Source organism: Lemur catta, chromosome 5, assembly GCF_020740605.2.
Source record: "Lemur catta isolate mLemCat1 chromosome 5, mLemCat1.pri, whole genome shotgun sequence".
NCBI lineage: Eukaryota > Metazoa > Chordata > Mammalia > Primates > Lemuridae > Lemur > Lemur catta.
In genome coordinates, this window is record NC_059132.1 from 100,271,477 (window position 1) to 100,293,299 (window position 21,823).

The window sequence follows — 21,823 nt, forward strand, 5'->3', positions numbered from 1 at the left end:
GCAGGATGATCACTTGAGCCCAGGACTTGGAGGTTGCAGTGAGCTATGTTGATGCCACGGCACTCTAGCCCAGGCGACAGAGCAAGACCCTGTCTCAAAAAAACCAAACCAAACAAACAAAAAAACTCAAAACAGGAAAGTTGGAATTTTTGTCTCTCAATTCTAATAGTCAAGAAACATTCAGGGTGAGGTTTTTGTTTTGTTTTTCTTCTTCTTTTTTTTTTAATTGGAACTTATCCCTTGGCTCGATTTTCTCAGGCAGATGTCTGTGAATAGCCCCTTCTAATCTCCAGTTGTAAACAATTAGTTCTCAACTCTTCTTCCCTCCCTCTGCTCCATACCTTGGGAGAACCTCCAAATTTTAAACAGTACCCTAATGCTACAGATAAAATACAATGTATTACTTAATAAACTAGCCCATTTTCAGGCCTCAAACAAAATATCAGAATCTCATCAGCTGAAATAGAATTTTAATTCAATTAAGAAGATAAGAGCTGTGTCGTTATCAAAGAACATTCAGTTCTCTTTAGTTTAAAGGGGTTCTCTAGGTTTGGCACTAATTACTAATAAATAATTATGTTAATTGTTCTTGAACTGAATAAAGTCAACTTTGCTTTTAATGGTATCTAAGTAGGACTGTGTTCATATTAACAATCAACCATCATCTGAGATTTAAAAAACCATTGAAAGTCATTTTTAAGAAAATTCATAAATTTAAAATACATTTAAAAATGCATATCTTAAATATATTTCATATTCTACATGAAAATATGAACATATTTAATTTGGCCTCGATTTATAGTCCATTTTAATGTTAAACATAGTAAATTTTAATTCAAATTAAAAATGTATAATAATTTAATTATTAGGTAAATATATTATTGTATTTCTGAATGACCCAAAGGGAAATTTTGTCTTCTTTTATCTCTCAATATTGCTGTTAACATTTATCCTTAATTTGTGCAGTATATTAATTTGCCAAATTAGTGTTAGTTTTAGGGAATTGTATCGTAAGTTATTTCATGATAGCCAGATAAAAATTTATCTTAAATAGCATAACTTTACTTGTAAGAAACTGAGCTTGGCTTTCTGAAACATTGCATGTGACCACCTCATGGGCTAAGAAGGAAACAGAATATTCTCTAAAAGGACCAGCCTTACTGGTCTTGAAAATGAGCCCATGCTGGAAGCCAGGAGGTTTAAATTGTTCATCTGGCCCCACAACTAGACAGTTATGTAATTGCATTAACTCACTTAACCTCTGGTGTACAAGATTTAAACTCCTGTCTAATTCTCTCATTCTCTGAATTTCTTTTTGAGATTTGGACTCCGTCATAGGTGAAATTTTACTCCCTCTGCTGGTGGATGAGAGCAAAACAGTAATAAATAAGAGTGAATTTATTCCATGACACAAGTATTAATTTGTAGAACTATGCAATTTTGAAACTCACTCTAAAAAGTGAGCTCAACTAAGCCAAATTATTGCCCATCATAATGAAAGTCTTTAGAATGATGATTAAAGCACTTGATCTGGAGTCAGAGGGCCTGGGCTCAAACCCCACTCCAGTGCTCCTGGGACCTGCTAAATTCCTTCACCCGTCCCATCTGTAGGTTCCTCAACCAGAGAAGAAATAGAAATACTAATAGTACTACTCCACTGACGTGATGTGCTCAGCACAGTGTCAATATATGGGAAGTGTTCCATAATCATTAGCCATTATTGCTGGTATTTCACTGGGGTGGTAGGATTTGAAGAGTAGAACTCAGCATCTGTTTTTGTATCTAGAATATATTCCATTTCATAATAACTATAATATAATGCTACAATACTACATAAAAAATTTACTCAGAAATGAAACAAAATTCAAGAATTTCTTGCACATTTCTGAGCAAGTCTCACAACTTAAATTGGAAAGCTGTCACATAGATGCATTGTGTGTTTGAAGTGGCTTATGTAGATTTATAGCATGTTTGCACCAATACTATCATTGATAGACTCTTTAGAATACATAATTAAGATGAACTAAAATTTCTCAATTATTTTTCTTTATGGTAATAATTCAAGTTTTTGATAAGTAGCATCTTACATTAGAAAAGAATATAATTTAAATTTTACTTATATTCATTTCGGATATCTTAAAAGATTCTTCAGATGCATAGATTCTCAAAACTGTTCCATTTTTAAATAACTTCAATTATATAATTCACTATAACTGTAAAACCTTTCAGTTTATTTTTGATAACAGTAGAGTTTTTAACTTTCTCATTATGGAATTTTATATGCAGCAGAAGAGAAAATAATCTTATGTACTCTCATATGTCTGAAGGAAACCAGAATATTTCACACCAAAATAAGCCTCTTTGACATAACTGTTTTTGAGCTAGAGACCATTGGAAAGCTGCAGCTAAGAAAGGGGCTGTGTGAGCTGCCCTTTCTTACCTATGGCCATAAAAATTTCGGGGAAAAGATGCAGGGGGCTTCTGCCTCCCCTAAAGACAGAGATGTAAATTCTCACTGGCTTATCAGCTCAGAGACTGGCTCCAGCAGGGCCAGAGGAACCTGGGAGCAGACTTCGTTACCTTCCCACGGTGGGCTCTTTGCCTCAGTCACTTACTTTGGTTGTCACCACTCTCATTTCTTGTTTTGTCGATTTCTCTCCCCACTCCCATTGGGGAGCTTTAAGCTGCTTGTTCCTTTGTCTTATCACTTCAAAACTTATTGTTCTTTGTCCAATAGTCTATATAAGCTGGGACCCTAAACCACCATTTTGAGAGATACTTTCAAACAGAGATCTCGCCTGTGTGATAAGCCCAGTATGCATGAATTAAAATGGTTGTTTTTCTCCTGTTAATGTCTCTTGTTAACAGGAATCAGTCCCAGTTATGAACTCATAAGGGTGGAGAAAAGAAATTATTTTTCCTCCCCTCTATATCCTATCCATGACTCAGCTTTGGTAATTATCACCATTTGACCACTGCTAAGGAAAATAAAAATCTCAGGACCCCCCGCCTCCCAACTCTTTTTGCAAAAGGGACAGTCAAGCCTAGAGGTTGAGTCATGCAACACCCCCTTCCAAATGGACAGCTGTCACTAACGTTATATGTTAGTCAGATCCCCAAGCAAAGGTACAAGGCCTCAGGCATCTATGAGGGACAACCCTCACAGATCATTCATGAGGAAATTCCTTGCTGGCCTCCCAGAAACAAGGACATGCAAATTGTAACTTTGGATCTGCAAGCTAAGTGTAACTCCTAAAGTCTGTTTGCTTCCACACTAGTAATGTTGACTACAAGTTTATCTTCCCAGGTGCAGAACAGACACAAGATCAATTATTCCTCCACCTACCCAGGGACATCTACATAATTGATTCTTCCTTCACTCCCTTTTTCCCTTCCAACATTCACCTTATCTTATGTAAAATGTAGATTTCCTGGGCTCCACAAAACAATATTTACCATAAAAGGTAAATATTTGTCTCACTGCCCACCCCCCGCCTCCTTTTTCCTTTCTGTGTGCCCTGTCCCCTTCAAAAAATCCCACTTTGGAAAAAGTCACAGATGTGTTTGTGGTTTGTGTTTTTCCCAGGCACGTCCTCAAACTTTGGCTTAATAAACTTCCATTAATTGAGATCTCTGCCTCAGTCACTTATTTTAGGTTATCACTACTCTTGTTTCTTATTTTATCTATTTCTCTCCCCACTCCTTTTCCTACCTCCTAAATTATTTTAAAGCAAATTCCAGATATCATATCATTTTATCCAGAAATACTCCAACATATATTCCTAAAACATAAGTTATTTCTTTAACACAATATTGTTAATATCCCTAAAACAAATAATAATGTTAATATAATCAAATATGTGATCAATGTGCAAATTTTCTCTAATCTCATAAATGTTTGTTTTACATTTGGTCTGTTTGCATCATGATCCAAACAAGGGTGACAGATCACATCTGCTTGATGGGTATCAAGTTGTTTTAACCTATAAATTCCCCTCCCTTCTTTTTTCTTGCCATTTGTTGAATTAACCCAGTCATTTATTCTATAGAATTCCCCAGTTGTAGATTTTGTTGATTATATCCCCATAGGGTCATTTTCCTTTATCACCTGTATTTTTTAAAACCCATTATGAGATCTAAGGGCCTTGATCTGATTCAGGTTCAATTTTCTTTTTCTTTTTGGTGCATCTACTTCATAGGTGGTGGTGTGTCTTTCTAGGGTGTTAACATTTTCCAGGTTCTAGTTGCATTTACTATCTACTTAGGTTTAGCACATGGTGAGCTGCTGCTCACGCTTAGCCTAACCTACTGTGTGTAGGACATGTGTTCATTTCCAGTTCTCACATTAATACATTTAAGGTAGACAGGGATGGTTATTCAAAAAGGTTCTCTAGAATTTTTTTCTTATTACTCTGAATTCTGTTCTTTCTAAATTATAATTCAGTCAGTACAGACAAATATCACATAATACTTTTTTACCCCACAATTTGAAACATCTCATTGTTTATTAACATTGACTTTTGTCCAGAAAAATACCTATATTTTCTCAAATATCCTGTCATTTTCTACATCGGGTTCTTATTTTTCCCTGTAAGTCTTCACAATCTTATATTATTACCTTAGTTCATGGCACATATCAAAATTACTTATTTAACATATCTGTCTCTATACCAGCTGCCTTGTGAGGCCAATCATGTTTGCTGCTAAAGTTGGCTTTGAAAAGATGAAATGATGGGAACAGTAAATGTTTCCATTATCTCAATTTTATATTGATATGCTCTAAACATTTGTTTATATAAGACACCATATAAAAGGAAACCTGGAAATACTTGGCCTGGAGGCAAAGAACACATACCAGAGCTAATTGCGCATCTGGAAAGTATCACAAGGAAGAAGAACAATAAGGAAGGAGACGACACGTCAGGCCATGGGAATAAGAGCACCTGGTGTTCACCCAGTGGTGTGTTTTAAGTTTGTAACAGGTTGATGAGAACCTTTTTAGTCATGATACATGTTTTAGATGGAAAATAAAATTACAAGGATATTATGGATGTGTATGCTATAAGACAATTACATAATCATTTTCAAGTTCATCACCTTTGTCATATTTCTTTGAAAGATGTTTCAATGTAGTGATACATTGCTAGTCACTAGTTTTTATATTTGCGAACGAACGAACTCACATGGACACAGACACACAACAGTTTCCTTCGAAACGAGTCTTGGAGACTGAGATTTGGGTGCAGAAAGTTTACTGGGGAGTGCTCTTGAGACCAACCCCTTTGGTGGGGTTCAGGACACACCACCTCAAAATATGGCATCTGGGCACATTGCATCTTCCAAACTGAAGGAATTTGAGAAATGGCAGGAAGGACTCTTTGACCTACCCTGCCTCCCCTCTGAAGCAGGTAATGAGACCCTCGTGTGAGAGATGCCCTCCACAATCTGAGAATATTCTTACCTCCAAAGAAGGAGGGACATTGAGAAGAATCTGAACACAGAGGCCTGCTCAGTTTTCCCCAACTTACTACTGTTACTCACATGCTTTTGTCCTATTACGTTTTCTCACAATTTTCTACTCTTCATCAGACCTAGCATAAAAACACTCAGGTTTAACCACTTCTTTGTTTGTTGTTGTTGTTTTTTTTTTTTTTTTTTTGAGATGGAGTCTTTCTCTGTCACCTGGGCTAGAGTGCCTTGGCATCAGCCTAGCTCACAGCAACCTCAAACTCCTGGGCTCAAGCGATCCTCCTGCCTCAGCCTCCCGAGTAGCTGGGACTACAGGCATGCGCCACCATGCCCGGCTAATTTTTTCTATATATATTTTTTAGTTGGCCAGATAATTTCTTTCTATTTTTTTTTTAATAGAGATGGGGTCTTGGTCTTGCTGAGGCGGGTCTCAAACTCCTGACCTTGAGCGATCCACCCGCCTTGGCCTCCCAGAGTGCTAGGATTACAGGCGTGAGCCACCTCGCCCTGTAGTTAATTATTCTAATCCTCCCATCTCTGCCAAAGACAAAGCCTGTGAACTCTGCCACCTGCCCATCTGGGGGGCTGGCACCACCTGGGAGTTTTAACAAAAGACTTAACCTGCCTCAAGGATGCAGGCCAGGCTGCAGCCCAAAAAGAGTAGGGGAGTTTTAAGGAGACAGAATATCTCTTTGCCATTTTTTTTTTTTCTGGCCATTCCCTCTGTTACAATAACTAACTTTTAACAGTTATTTTGGACCCTCATGCCACACTTCCCCTTATCCTCCATGCATAAAAATCTTGGGATATTGAGAAAATGCATAAATATTTTGGAAGCAATGACTTTCCAATGATGTTCTGCTGAACTTACTGTGGGAAGGAATAAATTCTATCATGTATATGCTCCCTGATTTGTTCTGAAAAATTGAAATTCTAGGACAAGTTAAAGTTAATTATTTACACTCAAGCTTATAAATAAAACCTGAGTTAGATTTAGCAGTAACTGGCAATCATTAAGGAGTGTTACTTAAGCTAGCTGATCTTTACCAAATGAATGAAGGTTCTGAATTAGACATCAGGGAGCCCCACGGTTGACTGTGTAGAATATCAGTAGTGCCGAGAGAAGTCTGCCTGTTAACATTTGAAATTCCATAACTTGGTTGTCTTTTATTCCATAATTAGAGAAGAGGTTTGCCATGAAAAACCCCAGGAAGAAGACAGCACATAAACACGGATTCACAATCAGGAATGAATGAGTGTTCTCAAATAAGGAACCCAGAGCAGATCCTGATGGTCAAGAGATGTCTCCCAAAGGGGTGTGGGGTCCTGAAGGGAGGCTGGAGAAGGGGTCTGGAATATGCCACCCCAACATAGGCCTCTTTGCCATATGGATGGTTTTCACCTAAGGGTAATTGAGAACCGTAGAGGCCGACAAAACTCTTTACCTTCCCCTAACTGCTTACAAATAGAGTATATACTTCCCCTTTTATAAAGAAAATTTAAACATAGAAAGGTAATTTCTATTTGTAAAAGTGTCTCTGTACCTGAAGAACAACTACTCCTAGAGACAACTCTTACCACCTGAGAGACTTATCTGCATGAGAAAACAGCCAATATTTACCGGGCATTTCCTCCTTCACCTACCTGTAATTCCAAACCCCCACCCGGAAGCCCAAACCCCTTTCCCTTGGTTTGGCCTAAAACAGAATATAAGCATCAGTCTTTTGGCTACCTCCTTGAGTGTCATTTGTTTGTGAAACTCCTGCGTTTGTTATGTACGTAATGAAAACTTTGTTTTTCTTTTGCTAATCTGTCTTTTATCAGTTGGATTTTGGGGTCCAGTCAGTGAATCTAGGAGGGTGGAGGAAAAAAGTTGTTTTCTCCCCTTCCATGGAAATCGCTTTTATAATTTTAATTTTTCTACATTTAGCACCAGGAATTATATAGAGAACAGGCAAATATAACCAGTTGTTAACCATATAGAATTATTTTCAATGTGTATGTGGACGGATTTGCCTTTTAGATAAGTGCACCCTTTTGTTTTATGTCAGGGAAAACTTTATTCAAATATTAACTTGTCAGGGACACTCTGCTGAACCTGCAGTGCTTCTGTGTTCGAACATTAGATTCTCTTCTGACAGCCTCAGAGAAAAATGATGAGGCCGCACACTTGTCGGGAGAGAGCTATCACTACTTTCCTACTGCTTATTGTAGTTCTGAGACTCTTTGAAACTTTTATTTTGCTTTAGGCTCTAGCTGATCACATTTTCTGTGAGATTTCTCACTGGGTTAGCTGGCCCTGAACATGTTTCCTTTCCATTTGCAGGGGACAGGGAAAACTTTCCCTTCACACTCCCTCTACAAGTTTGCTAAAAAAAGCAACTCACAACAGCAGATTAACTGGAGGAAAGGCATACACATTTATCAACGTGTACACAGGTAAGAACCACAGAGTCCCACTGGGGCCCAGATACTTGTATAGCTTTATTTCACAGGGAGGGGGGTGACGTGGAATGTAGGTAATTCTGTTGATGAGGCAATAAATGATCACCAGGGCGATGAATGGATGGGGGACAGAGATTAACTTGTGAATGGTTTTCTTTGGAAATTGAATGAGCCTGAGAGACAGATATTTATCTTGTGAAAGAGTCTGTTCAGGTGTGATTACATTCGCAGTCTTCTCCTCTGTAATAGACAATGAGATGAATGTGAAGGGGCAGGAAGAACAATTGTTCCCCTTGGTGGATCTGTCAGTCTTTATGTAGGTAGGGGAAAAGTCTCTTCCAGACTCTGTTGATCTCTAAGCACCTTTTTTTTTTAAATTTGTAATTTTTTTCACAAGAAACTTCAGAAGAAGCCTAAGGGCCTTTAATTTAAAACATTGATTATACCAGGAAGCCATATTTCGAGGTGAAGTTCCCTGCACTCCTTCCCACTGCACAAAGGAGAAACTGGCTTGGTGTTTCATAGATTATGTTTGCAAAAATTGAGAGAGTGATTTTAGCCACATACAGAAGTCAGTCATATAAATCTCCAAATGGTCAACGTCCAGATGGGACATAGTGATAGTCACCTTTTTTCAGAATGTGAAAGTTCTTGCTTGAGTGTTTACTGATTCATCTCCTGTAATAGGGAGCCAGTTCAGTACTAATAGCTGTATAAGTGTCCGGCTGATACTCAAGTCTGATTATCAAAGGGAGCGTCTTCCTTTTAAATATTAGTCATTTCATTGGACTCTATACTCCAAGTTCTTGGATTATGTTTTTCTCATTTGCTTTGAAGGGGTGCAGAATATGCTACTCCAAAATATGTCATTTTGATGTAAAGATTATTTTGAGCTGAAAGCAATTAAAAAGAAGCAGAAGAAAAACTCTCTGACCTCCCCCTTTCTACCAAGAAGGTCAGGGTAATTCTTAATTATCGAATTTTAGCCAGACCCAGAAGTCAGTCATATAAATCTCCAAACAGTAGAACTCCACATGGAACATGGAATAAGGGTCTGGAGACCCTAATCAGCCCAGGGAATCTATATAATGAACCTTGCTAACTAGCCCTTATCTTTCATTAGTTTCCCTATATGTCAGGTTTTAGCCTGAAATGTCAGTTCTTGGTGCACTCATGGCCGAAAAATGACCAGATGCACTAAAATTAGGCATGCTCGAAAATGAGGTTTATTGAGGAGAGAAAAATAGGATCATAGGGTAAGAGCAAGATACAGGTTTACAGAGCATGATACATATGCCACAGATGATGACCGGACCCACCTTTGCAGCAAAGGTGAGACTGGTTATGGTCTCAGTCTTGTTTTATAGTGCCTGGATTGGGACCTCCCTAGTGGCTCAGATGTCATCATGGAACCACTTTGATTGAACAGTTGGAAGTTGCATTATTACTACCCATGCAGGTTGTTCTAGGTCAATTGACCAAAATTAGGCTCCTTCCTACCCTCCCTCGGGAACTGGGAGACAGGGGCACTATCACCTTTGATGTTTACATTTTAAAAAGATGACTTCCAGGTCTTTGAGAAAGATGGTCCTAGGTAGCAAAGCTGGCAACAGGCTTATTTGGCATCAAAACCGATTTACATACCTTTCAAAGAGACAGAGAAGGAACTTACAAGTTTTCTAAAGTAAATAAATGTTCTAAGAAAAGAGAGAGGGAAAAGTCTTCCCTTATGTTGAATAGGGAGAATTACGCCTATTATTTTTAATTTTTATTTGTCCTTGCAATATCATTTTACATGTCTCATTGTGCATATGTCTAAGATATTGATATAAAATATATGTAAGGAGTGAAATTGCTCTTTTGTAAAACTTGCGATTTTTTTCAGGTTACTTTCATAGACATTGTAAAAATACTTTCCAGAGTAGTTTTCCCAACTTATATTCCCACAAGCAATATATGAGTATTTCTGTTTTTAAAATCTTCACAATACTTGGTAATGTAAGACTTCCTAATTTTTATAAAATGGATGAGTGAAAATGGTGTGTCACCTTTCAGTTTAAGTTTTATTTTTATTTTTCTGATTATTAATGAAGTTGAGTATCTCTTCATTGGGCATTTGTGTTTTATTTTCTGTGACTTGTCTACTTGGACTCCTTCAGAATTTTTCTGTTGGGCTGTCTTTTTAGTCTGTGTGTGTGTGTGTGTGTGTGTGTGTGTGTGTTTTAGGGCCAGGGTCTTGCTGTTGCCCAGGCTGGAGTGCAGTGGCATGATCATAGCTCACTGTAGCCTCCATCTCCTGGTCTCAAGCAATCCTCTCTCTTCAGCCTCCCCAGTAGCTAGGTCTACAGTCTCATACCACGATACCTGGCTAATTTTGAAAAAATTTTTAATGTAGTGAGTGGGTCTCACTATGTTGCTGGTCTTGAACTCCTGGCCTCAAGTGATCCTCCTCCCTCAGCTTCCCAAAGTGCTGGGATTAACAGGTGTGAGCCACCGAGCCCAGCTGTCTTTTTAGTTTATTTTAAAACACTTATAAATTCTTAACGTTATCCTTCTATTAGTTGTATGCTTTGCAAATGTTCTGCTGGTCTGTGGTTTTTCTTTTTAAGTAAAGGTTAAATAATTGTCAAGATAATTATTATGCTTAATACAAACGTCATAAAAACTTGGGAAAGAGAAAATATATAATATTAAAAAATAAATCATAGGCCTTCTCCAAGCTTACTCATGTGGTTGTTAGCAGGCACCAGTCCTCTAAATACTAAAAATACTCTGGGAAAACAAGCATTAATCTGGTTAGTGTGACTAATGTTGATCTAATTTATACTTTTCTGTAATAAATTTATCTTCTTATCCACCTATCATCTCTGTAAGGATAAGTTAAAAATTCCTTTTCTCTTCTTTTTTTTTTTTTTTTCTTTTTTGGTTTCTTACCATTAAAGACTTTCTAGAAGAAAGGGTGACAATCAGGGGATGGTGTCATAGAAAAGTGGTAAAGGAACTGTGTGAATTGTTGATCATACAATTGAGCAGTCATATTGAATTGTTAATCTTTATCTTTTCTAATTGGCTGAGAACTTCTTTTTCAATTTCTATATTTCCTCCCCCCCACCCTCTCCGCCCACCCTCACCGGACACATTGGCTTAGCTGAGATCAAAGCAGCTTTTAAAATTGAAGGTGGCAGTTTTTGTAAATGGTGAAACTGCTGGGGATTACATCCTTTGGGTTTTCAGGGCTCAAAGACTAAATTTATGAAACAAACACCAAGATTTTAATAGAGATGAAAGCAAGATAATGCCTTTTGTCTTAGCGTAGAAGATTCAACCTAAGCTAAGTTTATTGGACATAACATTTTGTGGAAACATTTCTTTTAATCCCATGCCTTCTGATATGTTGAGGGGAAGTAGCCCTTGGGAAATCCTAGCTGGAGCTTTCATCATCTTTGTGGAACAATCAGTGACACCAAACATGAAAGGCCAATCTGAATATGTTTTTCCCTACTGACCTAATTGTGCCTGAGATGCTAAAAAAATGTAAAATCTTAATGACTTAAGACTATTTCCTGAGGGGCTAGCATATTAGCAGAAATGAATTTTTATAGGATTCAGCGCTAGAATTCAAAGGATTAAATGGCTCCTTTTATACCTAAAAGTAGGCAGAGTCTTGAGAAAACAGGAGATAGTAATCACCCTTATGGAAGGCACAGATTTTAAAGCTGGAATGTCTGTAAGTAGTGAGATGGTAGAAGTTTTGTGGAAGAGTGATACAAAGGTGTCTGGAGTTTATGGGAAATTTAGCAAGTCTCATTTTAAATTATGGGTTTTAGACATATAATCTTGTGCCAAGAGATTGGATTTCATGTCTAACCTTTCTTGACCAACATGGATATATCAAAAGAACGTATGCAACAGATTAATAAAATGAATTAGAAAAGAGGCACATGAAAAAATGGAAAGAAATATACTGGCAAAGAGGGTTAAAAATATGTCATTGAAAATAAAACTTGGCATCAAGCTTCCTAACAAACAGATGGAACACTCAGTAATCTATCGAAAAGCTAATTGTTTGTAATTTAGCAAATTGAAGAATGATTGAAGATACACACACTTATAACTGTATAGCAACTGTACCTCCAAACCAAATTCTCACAGAACACACAACTGCACCTGGAGTTACCTTCTGGAAGAACCTCTTTTGTTGCACAGTTAAGGGTAGAGAATATATTCTGTACAGTTTATGTGTTATTTGCTTTCATGCAGATAGATACTTGGAATGTTTAAGTATGCTTAAAAATAGTTGTCCTGCAAAGCAGTCATTCCTGGCTGTACCATCAATTTAATCAGCATTTCCTCTCAAAAGAATTCAAAGGAAATACCAGCTTTGTATTGAACCTAAATAACCTTCAGTTACAAAGTAAGAATATTCAAAATTACTAAATTGTGAATGGCAGTTAGTGGTTTGACTATGGCTCATAATTTGGGACCAATTTGGATTTATCTTTCTAAAATACATTAATTTCCCCTGTGGTTTTTCTCTACAGATGTCAAGTTAGTTTATCCAATTTTATTTCTCATCAAGTTTACTTTTTTGGTTTTGCTTACTAACCTGTTTGAGTGTTTCTTAAGTGTTGTTGGAGTAATTGCAGTAGTCACATGACTATGTGGAATATGACTTTAAGGAGTTCATGACAGGACAGAGAATCACATGCTTTATTATAATGGTTTTAGATGTAACTAAATGTAATTGAAACTAGAGAAACACATTAGAAAAAGAATCAGAGAAAGTTATGTGACAGTTATTGTACTAGATTCAAGGTATCTTTTCAACTCTGAAATGGCCTGGAATCGAAGCAGAGGATTTTCATAGATTGTTGGATTTGTTTGTTTGTTTGTTTGTTTATTTATTTATTTGGTCAAGGAGTAAAAAAGACCCAAGAAAAACATTTTCCTCTGAAATGGAGAAAAAGAGAATAAAGGGGTACTTCCAATGTCCTATAGTAAACTTCCACAGAGCGGAATATCCCTCACAAGCTTGTGAAATGAGAGGGAAACTGCAATATTCTGTACTGCGTATTTCATCCCTGCTGGAAGGCTTAGTTCAAGTCTTGCCTCCACCACTACTTTCTGACCAGTTTAGGTTTTTCCATTTATAAAATGAGAATCATACCACGTATTCTTGTTACAAGGAAAAAGTCACATTACAGGTAAAAGCAAGTTTTAGACTATAAAGCACTCCACAAACATATCATCATATTTGTTAACTATCATAAAAGTGATGGAGAGAATTCTGTCTCTGGGGAAAAGACATAGTGTCTGTCAACTATTTCCCTATCACTTTGTTCATTAACTTTGACATTTTGGGGCAATTCTGCCTCTTGTATAGGTATTTTATTTTAGTATTCAAATCTGTAAAACAACTATGATTATACATTTCTAGAGTTCCATTTTGTTTTTATTTCACAAACTCTCTTACAACTTAAAAGTCTTTGCTGCTTTCTTAGCTTGGCCTTTTGTTTATTCAGTACTTTCCCCCCTCCTATTGCTTAGAAAAGCTGGCCTGAATTCAATTTAAAAGATCTCCAGGAATAATAGCTGGGGAGAGTGCTGTGTGCATACAGTTCATCAGGGTTTTTGTGTTTAATGAATTGGACCCAGCCAACTGTGTTGACATTTCAACTTTATTTCCTTTCTACAAAAAGGGCACAATGTCAATATTTCTAAACTTTATTTCTATGACCAAGTTAAAGTATTGAAGGTTTAAAATAACACTGAAACTAGGTACAAACACTGGAAAAGTTTCTTATCAGAGAAAATGTGTCAAGTTGGTGTATGACATTAGGGGATGTAACAGCTATAGGTAGAGAGGTTACCGACTCATTAGCGTGATATATCAGTCCCCAGAAGTGGGCCTGGATGTACTTTTCCTACGCTGTGTCATTCCACTTGCCCAGAGGTAGCTTCTGACATGTTCAGATTGGTGGCTCACTTTCTTCAGGGAACATTTGTCCTCCCTTTGTGACCAAGCAATGTCCTATGCATGTTCCTCTACTTATTCAAGTCACATATATTCTCTAAGACCAAGTATCACCACTACTCTTCCCTCTGAAGATGTTATTAGATAAACAAATCTAGATGAACTCTCCTCTTTCCTTTCCCCGAATTACCAATTTATTTGTTATTAATTCAATACTGTATTATAATGTCTTGTATAGTTACCTCTCCTAGACTTCAAATATTGGAGGACAGAGACCATTTGGCATCTAATAAATAATTGTTGAATGAATGAATGAGTTATTGATCTATACATTAGAAATTGATAATGTCTTTTACATCTGTTTATACTTAACATATAGCAATGGGGGAGAGGTGTGAAGAGCTAACTAGCAATCATTTCATTAGGACTTGAACAATTATGTTAACACTAAAGACACTTAGTATTACTTTTCTAAGTGCAGCTTCTTAAGTAGCTGGAGTTTCTACAGGACCCTGGAAATGACGTGATAGAGCCTTTCCTCCCTCTGCTCTCAGCAGACCTGCCTTTTAGCCCTGAGTGAAATATGCAGATCGAATTCTCTGCAGAAACTGACTCAGCACTCCAGGGAAGTATGAACACTTAGAATTAATAAATGTTAAAAGAAAAAGAGATTTTAGAATTTGTCATTCTAACTTCCTCATTTTAAAATAAGAAAATAAGAGACTAGGGAGGTGAGGCAATTTTTGTATAGGAATACAGATATAAATACTCTTCATGACAGCAAAAAAGAAAATAAAATACCTAGGAATATACTTAACTAAGGAGGTGAAAGACCTCTACAGGGAGAACTACTAAACACTGAGGAAGGAAATAGCAGAGGATATAAACAGATAGAAAACCATATCACTCTCATGGGTCGGCAGAATCAACATTGTTAAAATGTCTATACTACCCAAAGTGATCTACAGATTCAATGCAATCCCTATTAAAATACCAACATCATTTTTTGCACATCTAGAAAAAATAATTCTATGCTTTGTATAGAACCAGAGAAGACCCCGTATAGCTAAAGCAACCTTAAGCAAAAAGAATAAATTGGGAGCCATCAATTTACCAGACTTCAAGCTATACTACAAGGCTATAGTAACTAAAACAGCATGGTACTGGCATAAGAACAGAGACATAGACCAATGGAACATAACTGAAAACTCAGGTATAAAACCATCGTCATATAGCCATCTGATCTTGGACAAAGCAGACAAAAACATACACTGGCGAAAAGATCCTTATTCGATAAATGGTGCTGGGAAAATTGGATAGCCACATGTAGAAGACTGAAACAGGATCTGCACTTCTCACCTCTCACAAAAATCAACTCACAATGGATAACAGACTTAAACCTAAGGGATAAAACTATAAGAATTCTAGAAGAAAATGTTGAAAAAACTCTTATAGATATAGGCCTAGGGAAAGAATTTATGAAGAAGACTCCAAAGGCAATTACAGCAACACCAAAAATAAATACATGGAACCTGATCAAATTAAAAAGCTTCTACACAGTCAAAGAAACTATCAGGAGAGCAAATAGATGACATACAGAATGGGAGAAAATATTCACATGCTACATATCCGATAAAGGGCTGATAACTAGAATCTATATAGAATTCAGGAAAATCAACAAGAAAAAAATCAAACAACCCCATTAAAAAGCAGTCAAAAAACATGAACAGAAACTTTCCAAAAGAAGACAGACTAATGGCCAACAAATATATGAAAAAATGTTCAACATCTCTAATCATCAGGGAAATGCAAATCAAAACCACAATGATATATCCCTTAACTCCAGTGAGAATGGCTTTTACCAAAAAGCAAAACAACAAATGTTGGTGTGGATGTGGAGAAATAGGAACACTCATACACTGCTGGTGGGACTGCAAACTAGTACAATGTCTTCGGAAAGTATTATGGAGATACCTCAAAGAGGTAAAAGTAGAACCATTTGACCCAGCAATTCCATTACTGGGCATCTACCCAAAGGAAAAAAAGACATTTAATAAAAAGACACCTGCACTTGAATGTTTATAGCAGCACAGTTCACAATTGCAAAGATACGGAAACAATCCAAGTGCCCATCAATTCATGAGTGGATTAACAAAATGTGGTATATGTATATACCATGGAGTACTACTCAGCCACAAAAAACAATGGTGATCCAGCACCTCTTCTATTATCCTGAATGGAACTGGAGCCCATTCTACTAAATGAAATATCATAAGAATGGAAAAACGAGCACCACATGTACTTAACATCAAATTGGTACTAATTGATCAATGCTTATGTGCACATATAGTAGTAATATTCATCGGGTGTCAGGCAGGTGGAGGGGCAGGAGGGGATGGGTATATTCACACCTAATGGGTGTGGTGCTCACTGTGAACACTCTTGAACTTGAAGCTCTGACTTGGGGGGGGGGTGCAAAAGCAATATATGTAACCTAACCATTTGTACCTCCGTAATATTCTGGAAAAAAAAAAAATTCACAGATCTAAAAGGTGAACATGGGCTTTTTGATGCTGAATTCAGTGCCTCTTTGTGGAATAGTTTCTGGACTAACTTGAGCAATTTTTTATATAGCCTATTCCAACTCCCTCTGGCCAGTGTGCATGTTTGTTCTTCATTAAGCACATTTTTTACAGAAGACATTTTTTAAATAACAAGAAAAGAAAAAGGCAATTGTTCCAAGCATTGGCCTTAGAACAAAGGAGAGACACAACACCCGCTAGACCAGGGTTGAAGGCTCTTCCTGTCCTGGGGCCTCCATGCCACCGCCCCCGGCACACCTGCAAAATCAACCCGAGCTTTACCAGCCCTCTCATTCAGGATCTGTCTTTTCACTGGCTTGTTTTTTCCAAAGTCTCAGTGTGAGCAGCAAAGGTCTTCAATATTGTTGGGTTAATTAATTATCTGACTTAGGGAAAAATGTAATAATAATAGAAATAATGTCATTACCCAGGTCATGTAGACTAGTACAAAGTTATTACTGATCAATCAAACACGCCAAATAAAAATATACTGCCTGTATCGACCCCACATATGTTTGGTTTGATGTTTGTCTCTTTTTTCCTCTGAAAGAAAAAACACAGAAACTGAGAGCAGGTAACATCCCATAGAGAGGATAACACCTGCTTTTTCCACACAAATGTTTCATAGAGTACTACCTTGCCTTTTCATTAATGCTGAACTGGTTTTAGACATCAGCGACAGGGACAGCAGCTTTTCTATAAGGTTCGTGAACTGCAACACCCTTTTGCATTTCATGTGCTCCTTGTGGTCTAAAGGAAATCTAGGTGGGGGGAAGGGGGGTGTCAGGGTCTCGAAGTGATAGCGGGAAGCCTGCAGCTGGCAGATCACTTAGTGGGAAAACCAGGAGAAGCAGCCCGGGTTATATCGGGAATCATTCTTTTGTGCTTATTTTAATGCCTCACTTTATCATCTTCAGGCTTAGGGAAACCTGAGTATTTTTTTTTTTTTGTAATAAATTTGAGATAAATTTTTTCATTTCTTCTTATGTTTGTTTATTTCTTGATTTTGTTTCCCAAAGAAAGACCCAAAGAGTCATTAGTCTTCAAAAAAATATAGCTCACAGAATACAATAAACATCAAGTCGATTTTTGCCTTCCCTTTGATTCTGGGGCACAAGGCTGATGTGACTTTTGCCGGGGAGCCTTTTAGCCTTCAGAAAGAGCAGGGTCACTCCTGGTTGTTTCACACATCCCTCGGAGACAGAGAACCAGACTGTGCCAGGGCAGGCAGGCCCCGCAGGTAGAGCAAGCCCGAGAGAAGCCTGGCAGGGTCTCCAGGCTCCTTTACAACATTTACCTACATGACCTTCCTCTAGCATGCTGCCTGACATTATGTAATTTGAGGGACACATTTTCCCCACCAAATGCCTACTATTTCACTGAAAACTCATGCATTTGGATTATTTTCCACTCTTTTTCATGCTGCATGGCTGTGTGATTTAGGTCTTGAAAATAAGGGGTCCCAAGAGTGCTACCACCTCACTAACTTAGCTTAACTGAGACCAGATTCCTTGTTTTTAAATTTAGGATATCTAAGTAGAAAACGTCACAGTTTCCTTCCAGCTCTGAAATGTAAATATTTTATCTTTATGAAAAAAAACATGTTCACTACACTGAAAGGCTTTTCTAGGTGAAATAATGCTTAACTGGCTCTCTGAATGGGTGTGGCAGAGATGAGGAAATAAAACCCCTTATTTGTAGGGTTTACCGATGACTGTGGTATAAACACTCCCACCATGACTAATTTCAAACTACCAAGGTGAAGTCACTGGATGAGGAATTGGAAAGAGATGTACACAGTCCATTCTCCAAAGCCAGCACAGCCAGTTCCAGCACATCACTGACTGAATCTCACCAATCATTTCAGTTTTTGTTTTCACTGTGTCTAAGTAATTTTAGGTGTTTTAAATTTTATATGTGTTTTTTTAGGAGTATGCTATTCAGATTCTTTCATTAGGCATGTGTTAGTGATAACATTCACCTCCTTAAAAACTGAACTGAGTTTGTACATCCATCAGCAAATACTTACTGAGCATCTAATATTTCCAGGCAGTGTTTAAGGCAATGGGATTGGGCAGTGAACAACAGAGACAAAAGTCCCTCCTTAATGGAACTTGAGGTTTATCTCTAAATCGTTCCAAGGTTCTGTGGTGAAGCAGAATACCATCGTATCAGTCAGAAATCTTTTAGTTGCAAAACATAACCCAAAATAAAACTCATCTTTGGAGTAGAGAACTTATTGGCTCATAAAATTGCCAAGTCCAGATGTATATACGTGAGGTGAGGCTCCGTGCAGTGGCTCAGATTAGCCGCCAAGGTGCAGTTTGCATCTGTCTCATTAACATGCCTTTCCTGCTTTACCCAGCATCCCTTGCAGGCCCAAGGTGTCTCCACTTGGTAGCAAAATGGTATTAATAAATGGTTTCAGATCTCTAACTTCACACTCAGGAGAAAGGGATGCATTTCAGGAGTTCCTCCAAGCCAGAGAATAAAGCTTTTATTTTTCCAGAAGTTCTAGAACACACTACCTTGCCTAGTATTAGGCTCTTTGCTCATTTCTAAGCAAATCGCTCTGCGAGGGGGTTGAGATTTGTTGATTGACTGGAGGCCATGCTGTCATATCCTTGGAGTTGGAGGTAGAGCTTCTGTCCACCCAGATCACCTGGATGAAGCAGGAGGCCGTTCTCCTAAAGGAAAAGCTGTTTTGCAAAAAATAACAACCATATGCTAGACAGTAAGAACAGCAAGTGTCAATTACTGACACCTTTAGCACACCTAAAATTTGAGTTATCATATTGCCAAAAAAATGAATAGAGTTTGTACCATTTTTCTTTCCCTGGTCAATTACAAGAAAGACTTGGCTTCTGGGTTTACAAGGAATTTACAATCTAACAGGAGATCTTAGACCTCATAAACATAGTCCATATATACTTTAGAAAATATTAGCTGAAGGTTAGGACATTTAGAATCCATATAATTAACACAGCTGCCCCAATTAGCCCAAGGGAAAAACAGAGAAAACATTGAACAAGGATCAAAGGTTCTCCTTTTCACATTTTGTTATTTTTAATAATTCACAGAAATTTCTTGGTGGCATCAAGATTTTTGCTGTGTATTAACAAGGTAAATTGAGAGTCAACTGTTTTGAAGACAAGTTAGAATAAACCTGACAATAAACACCACACTGATGCTTGTGGTGGTTTCTGGAGAAATATGTGGATTGAAGGCTAAAACTTTTCAATAGTTGAGGGAAAATAGTTGTCTTTAAGTAGCTGCCATGGATTATGAGACATGTTTGAGACATGTAGTTTTATCTCTTTTTAGTTAATAATGACTATGTAATGTGTTTCTAAGTTTTAGAGGTTTGTTTCTCCAAAATTAGGTACATAAAACTGATTTCACATATGTATCTTTCACTTTCAAGTGAATATCTACAAAATACATGTAGACCAAGGTTCAAAAACACTTGAGAGGCATCATTAAAATTTATTAATTTCTCTGCTTCAGATGATCATGCAAATATGAGATTGACAAAGAGAGTCCTTGGCTTTTAGATATAATTATCCTTAAATCACCAAGTACAAATCTTGTTTCAATGTGATTATTTACTTCTCAATGTGATTAAGTTGCAATCTGGCTAGTGACGTCAATAGTCTCATCTGGCATCTAGATACACCTTTATATTTTTAATCTAAATCCCACCAGAATCTACCTGTAACTTAATCCTATTCCTCCTGGTTACATCCTGAAGGGAAATTAAGGACAGCAATGAACCTGGAGATTTCAGCTGTGATTCCTGATGTCACGCAGTCTTTCCTATAAGCAAACTTCCACCACTGTCCTTGTTGGGGTAGACATGGTTTTCTCTGGGTCCCTTTGAGTCACAGCTGATTGGAACAGAGGCGTTTCGTTAACTGTTGCTGCATAATAGATTACCCTAAAACTTAGTGGCTTAAAACAATCATTTAATGAAATCTCATAATTCTGTGAGTCAGAGATTTGGGCAGTGCTCATGTGGTGGTTCTGTTGCATGTGTCGTTGACGAGGGACAGTTGGTGGTACTCAGGGGATGGTTCTTGTGATCTGCAGGAGCCAAGGTGGTTTCACTCACGTGGCTGGCACCTTGGTGGCAGCACTGGACCTGGCCCCCTCCCCTCCCACGTGGTCTAATGGCCTTTTCACATGATCTTTCTAGCAAAGCGGTTAATGAGGCAGAGCATGGCTGTAAGACAGACTGTGGTTCCACCAGACCAGACAGATGCTGCAAGAGTTCTTCTGACCTAACCTTGGAAGTTCTTCTTCGAAGTTACTTCTACTGTATTCTATGTATCAAGCAAATACTAAGGCAAGGCCAGTTTTTTTTTTTTTAAGTGGGAACAAAGCATGCATTTTATTCAGGTGCTCACAATGAATCAGTTTCCGGTATCATTTAATCTGAAATAATTTCAGATGAAAATCATCACCTTAGCTATTCTTAATATGGATGAAAGGCATTTGACCAGGGGCCTCAGGGAAACTGCTGCTTTGTCCCTCCCGCTGTCAGCATGCAAGGGAGGCAACAAAAGGGGAAATGAGGCTGCAGGAGCCCTCCTGCTTGCAGGGGGCACCTGACATGCCCTATGGGCCACAGGGATGGCTTTAGGTGGGCTGAATGTGCCCAAAGCCAGGCCCCTTGAGGCTGGGGATGTCGTTCTTCCTGTAGAAGTCGGCCCGCACGTGGTTGGCGCGGCGGTGGTCCCGGTTCTGCGGCTCCAGGGGCTGATTGATGCGCCTTCCGTAGACGGAGGACGAGAGCACGCCCACGGGCCTCTCCTGTTCCTCTTCGTTCACATGAAGTCCCAGGCTTCTTGCGTGTTCTCTGTCATCTCGGTGCAGCCTCTGATTATAATCTAACTTCCTCTTGAAAACACAGTCATAGAAGGAAATAACTCCTGCCTGGCCCTGGCGGTAGAAGTAGCTGTGCTCCTGGGGCTCCACGCGCCGCGGCGGGATGTAGCTGAAGCCCGACAGCGCCGAGATCGGCGTTGACTGGGCCTTGCCCCGCAGCGTGGCGGCGGTGATCTCCTCCTCGTCGTCCTCCATGTCCGCCGGCCCAGGGCTGTCGCCGCGCCGGGTGCGTCCCTCCCGCCGGGGGCCCCGTCGGAGTCCGCCCGCGTTCGGCCCGGCGCCCGCGATCGGCCGTTGCGTGGAAACCGCGACCTGCTGCTGGGAGCTGGGCCTGGGGGTGGGGGGCTCCGCACCTCGTGCCCGCCCTCTCGGGCAGCGCCTGGGCCCGCCTGCCTTCTGTCGCGGGAGGCGCTCAGCTGCTAATGCAAGGCCAGTTTTAAGGGGAGGGAAATTAGACGTCATCTTC

General features: G+C 38.7%; 1 protein-coding gene across 1 annotated transcript; it reads right to left on the bottom strand.

Moving 5' to 3' along the window:
• Positions 1-20,839: 20,839 nt before the first annotated feature.
• LOC123637719 (uncharacterized protein C5orf49-like) lies at positions 20,840-21,552 on the bottom strand. The gene has a single exon (XM_045550700.1). It carries the CDS (start codon positions 21,550-21,552, stop codon positions 21,109-21,111), a length of 444 nt encoding a protein of 147 aa, XP_045406656.1. The 3' UTR covers positions 20,840-21,108.
• Positions 21,553-21,823: the final 271 nt, after the last annotated feature.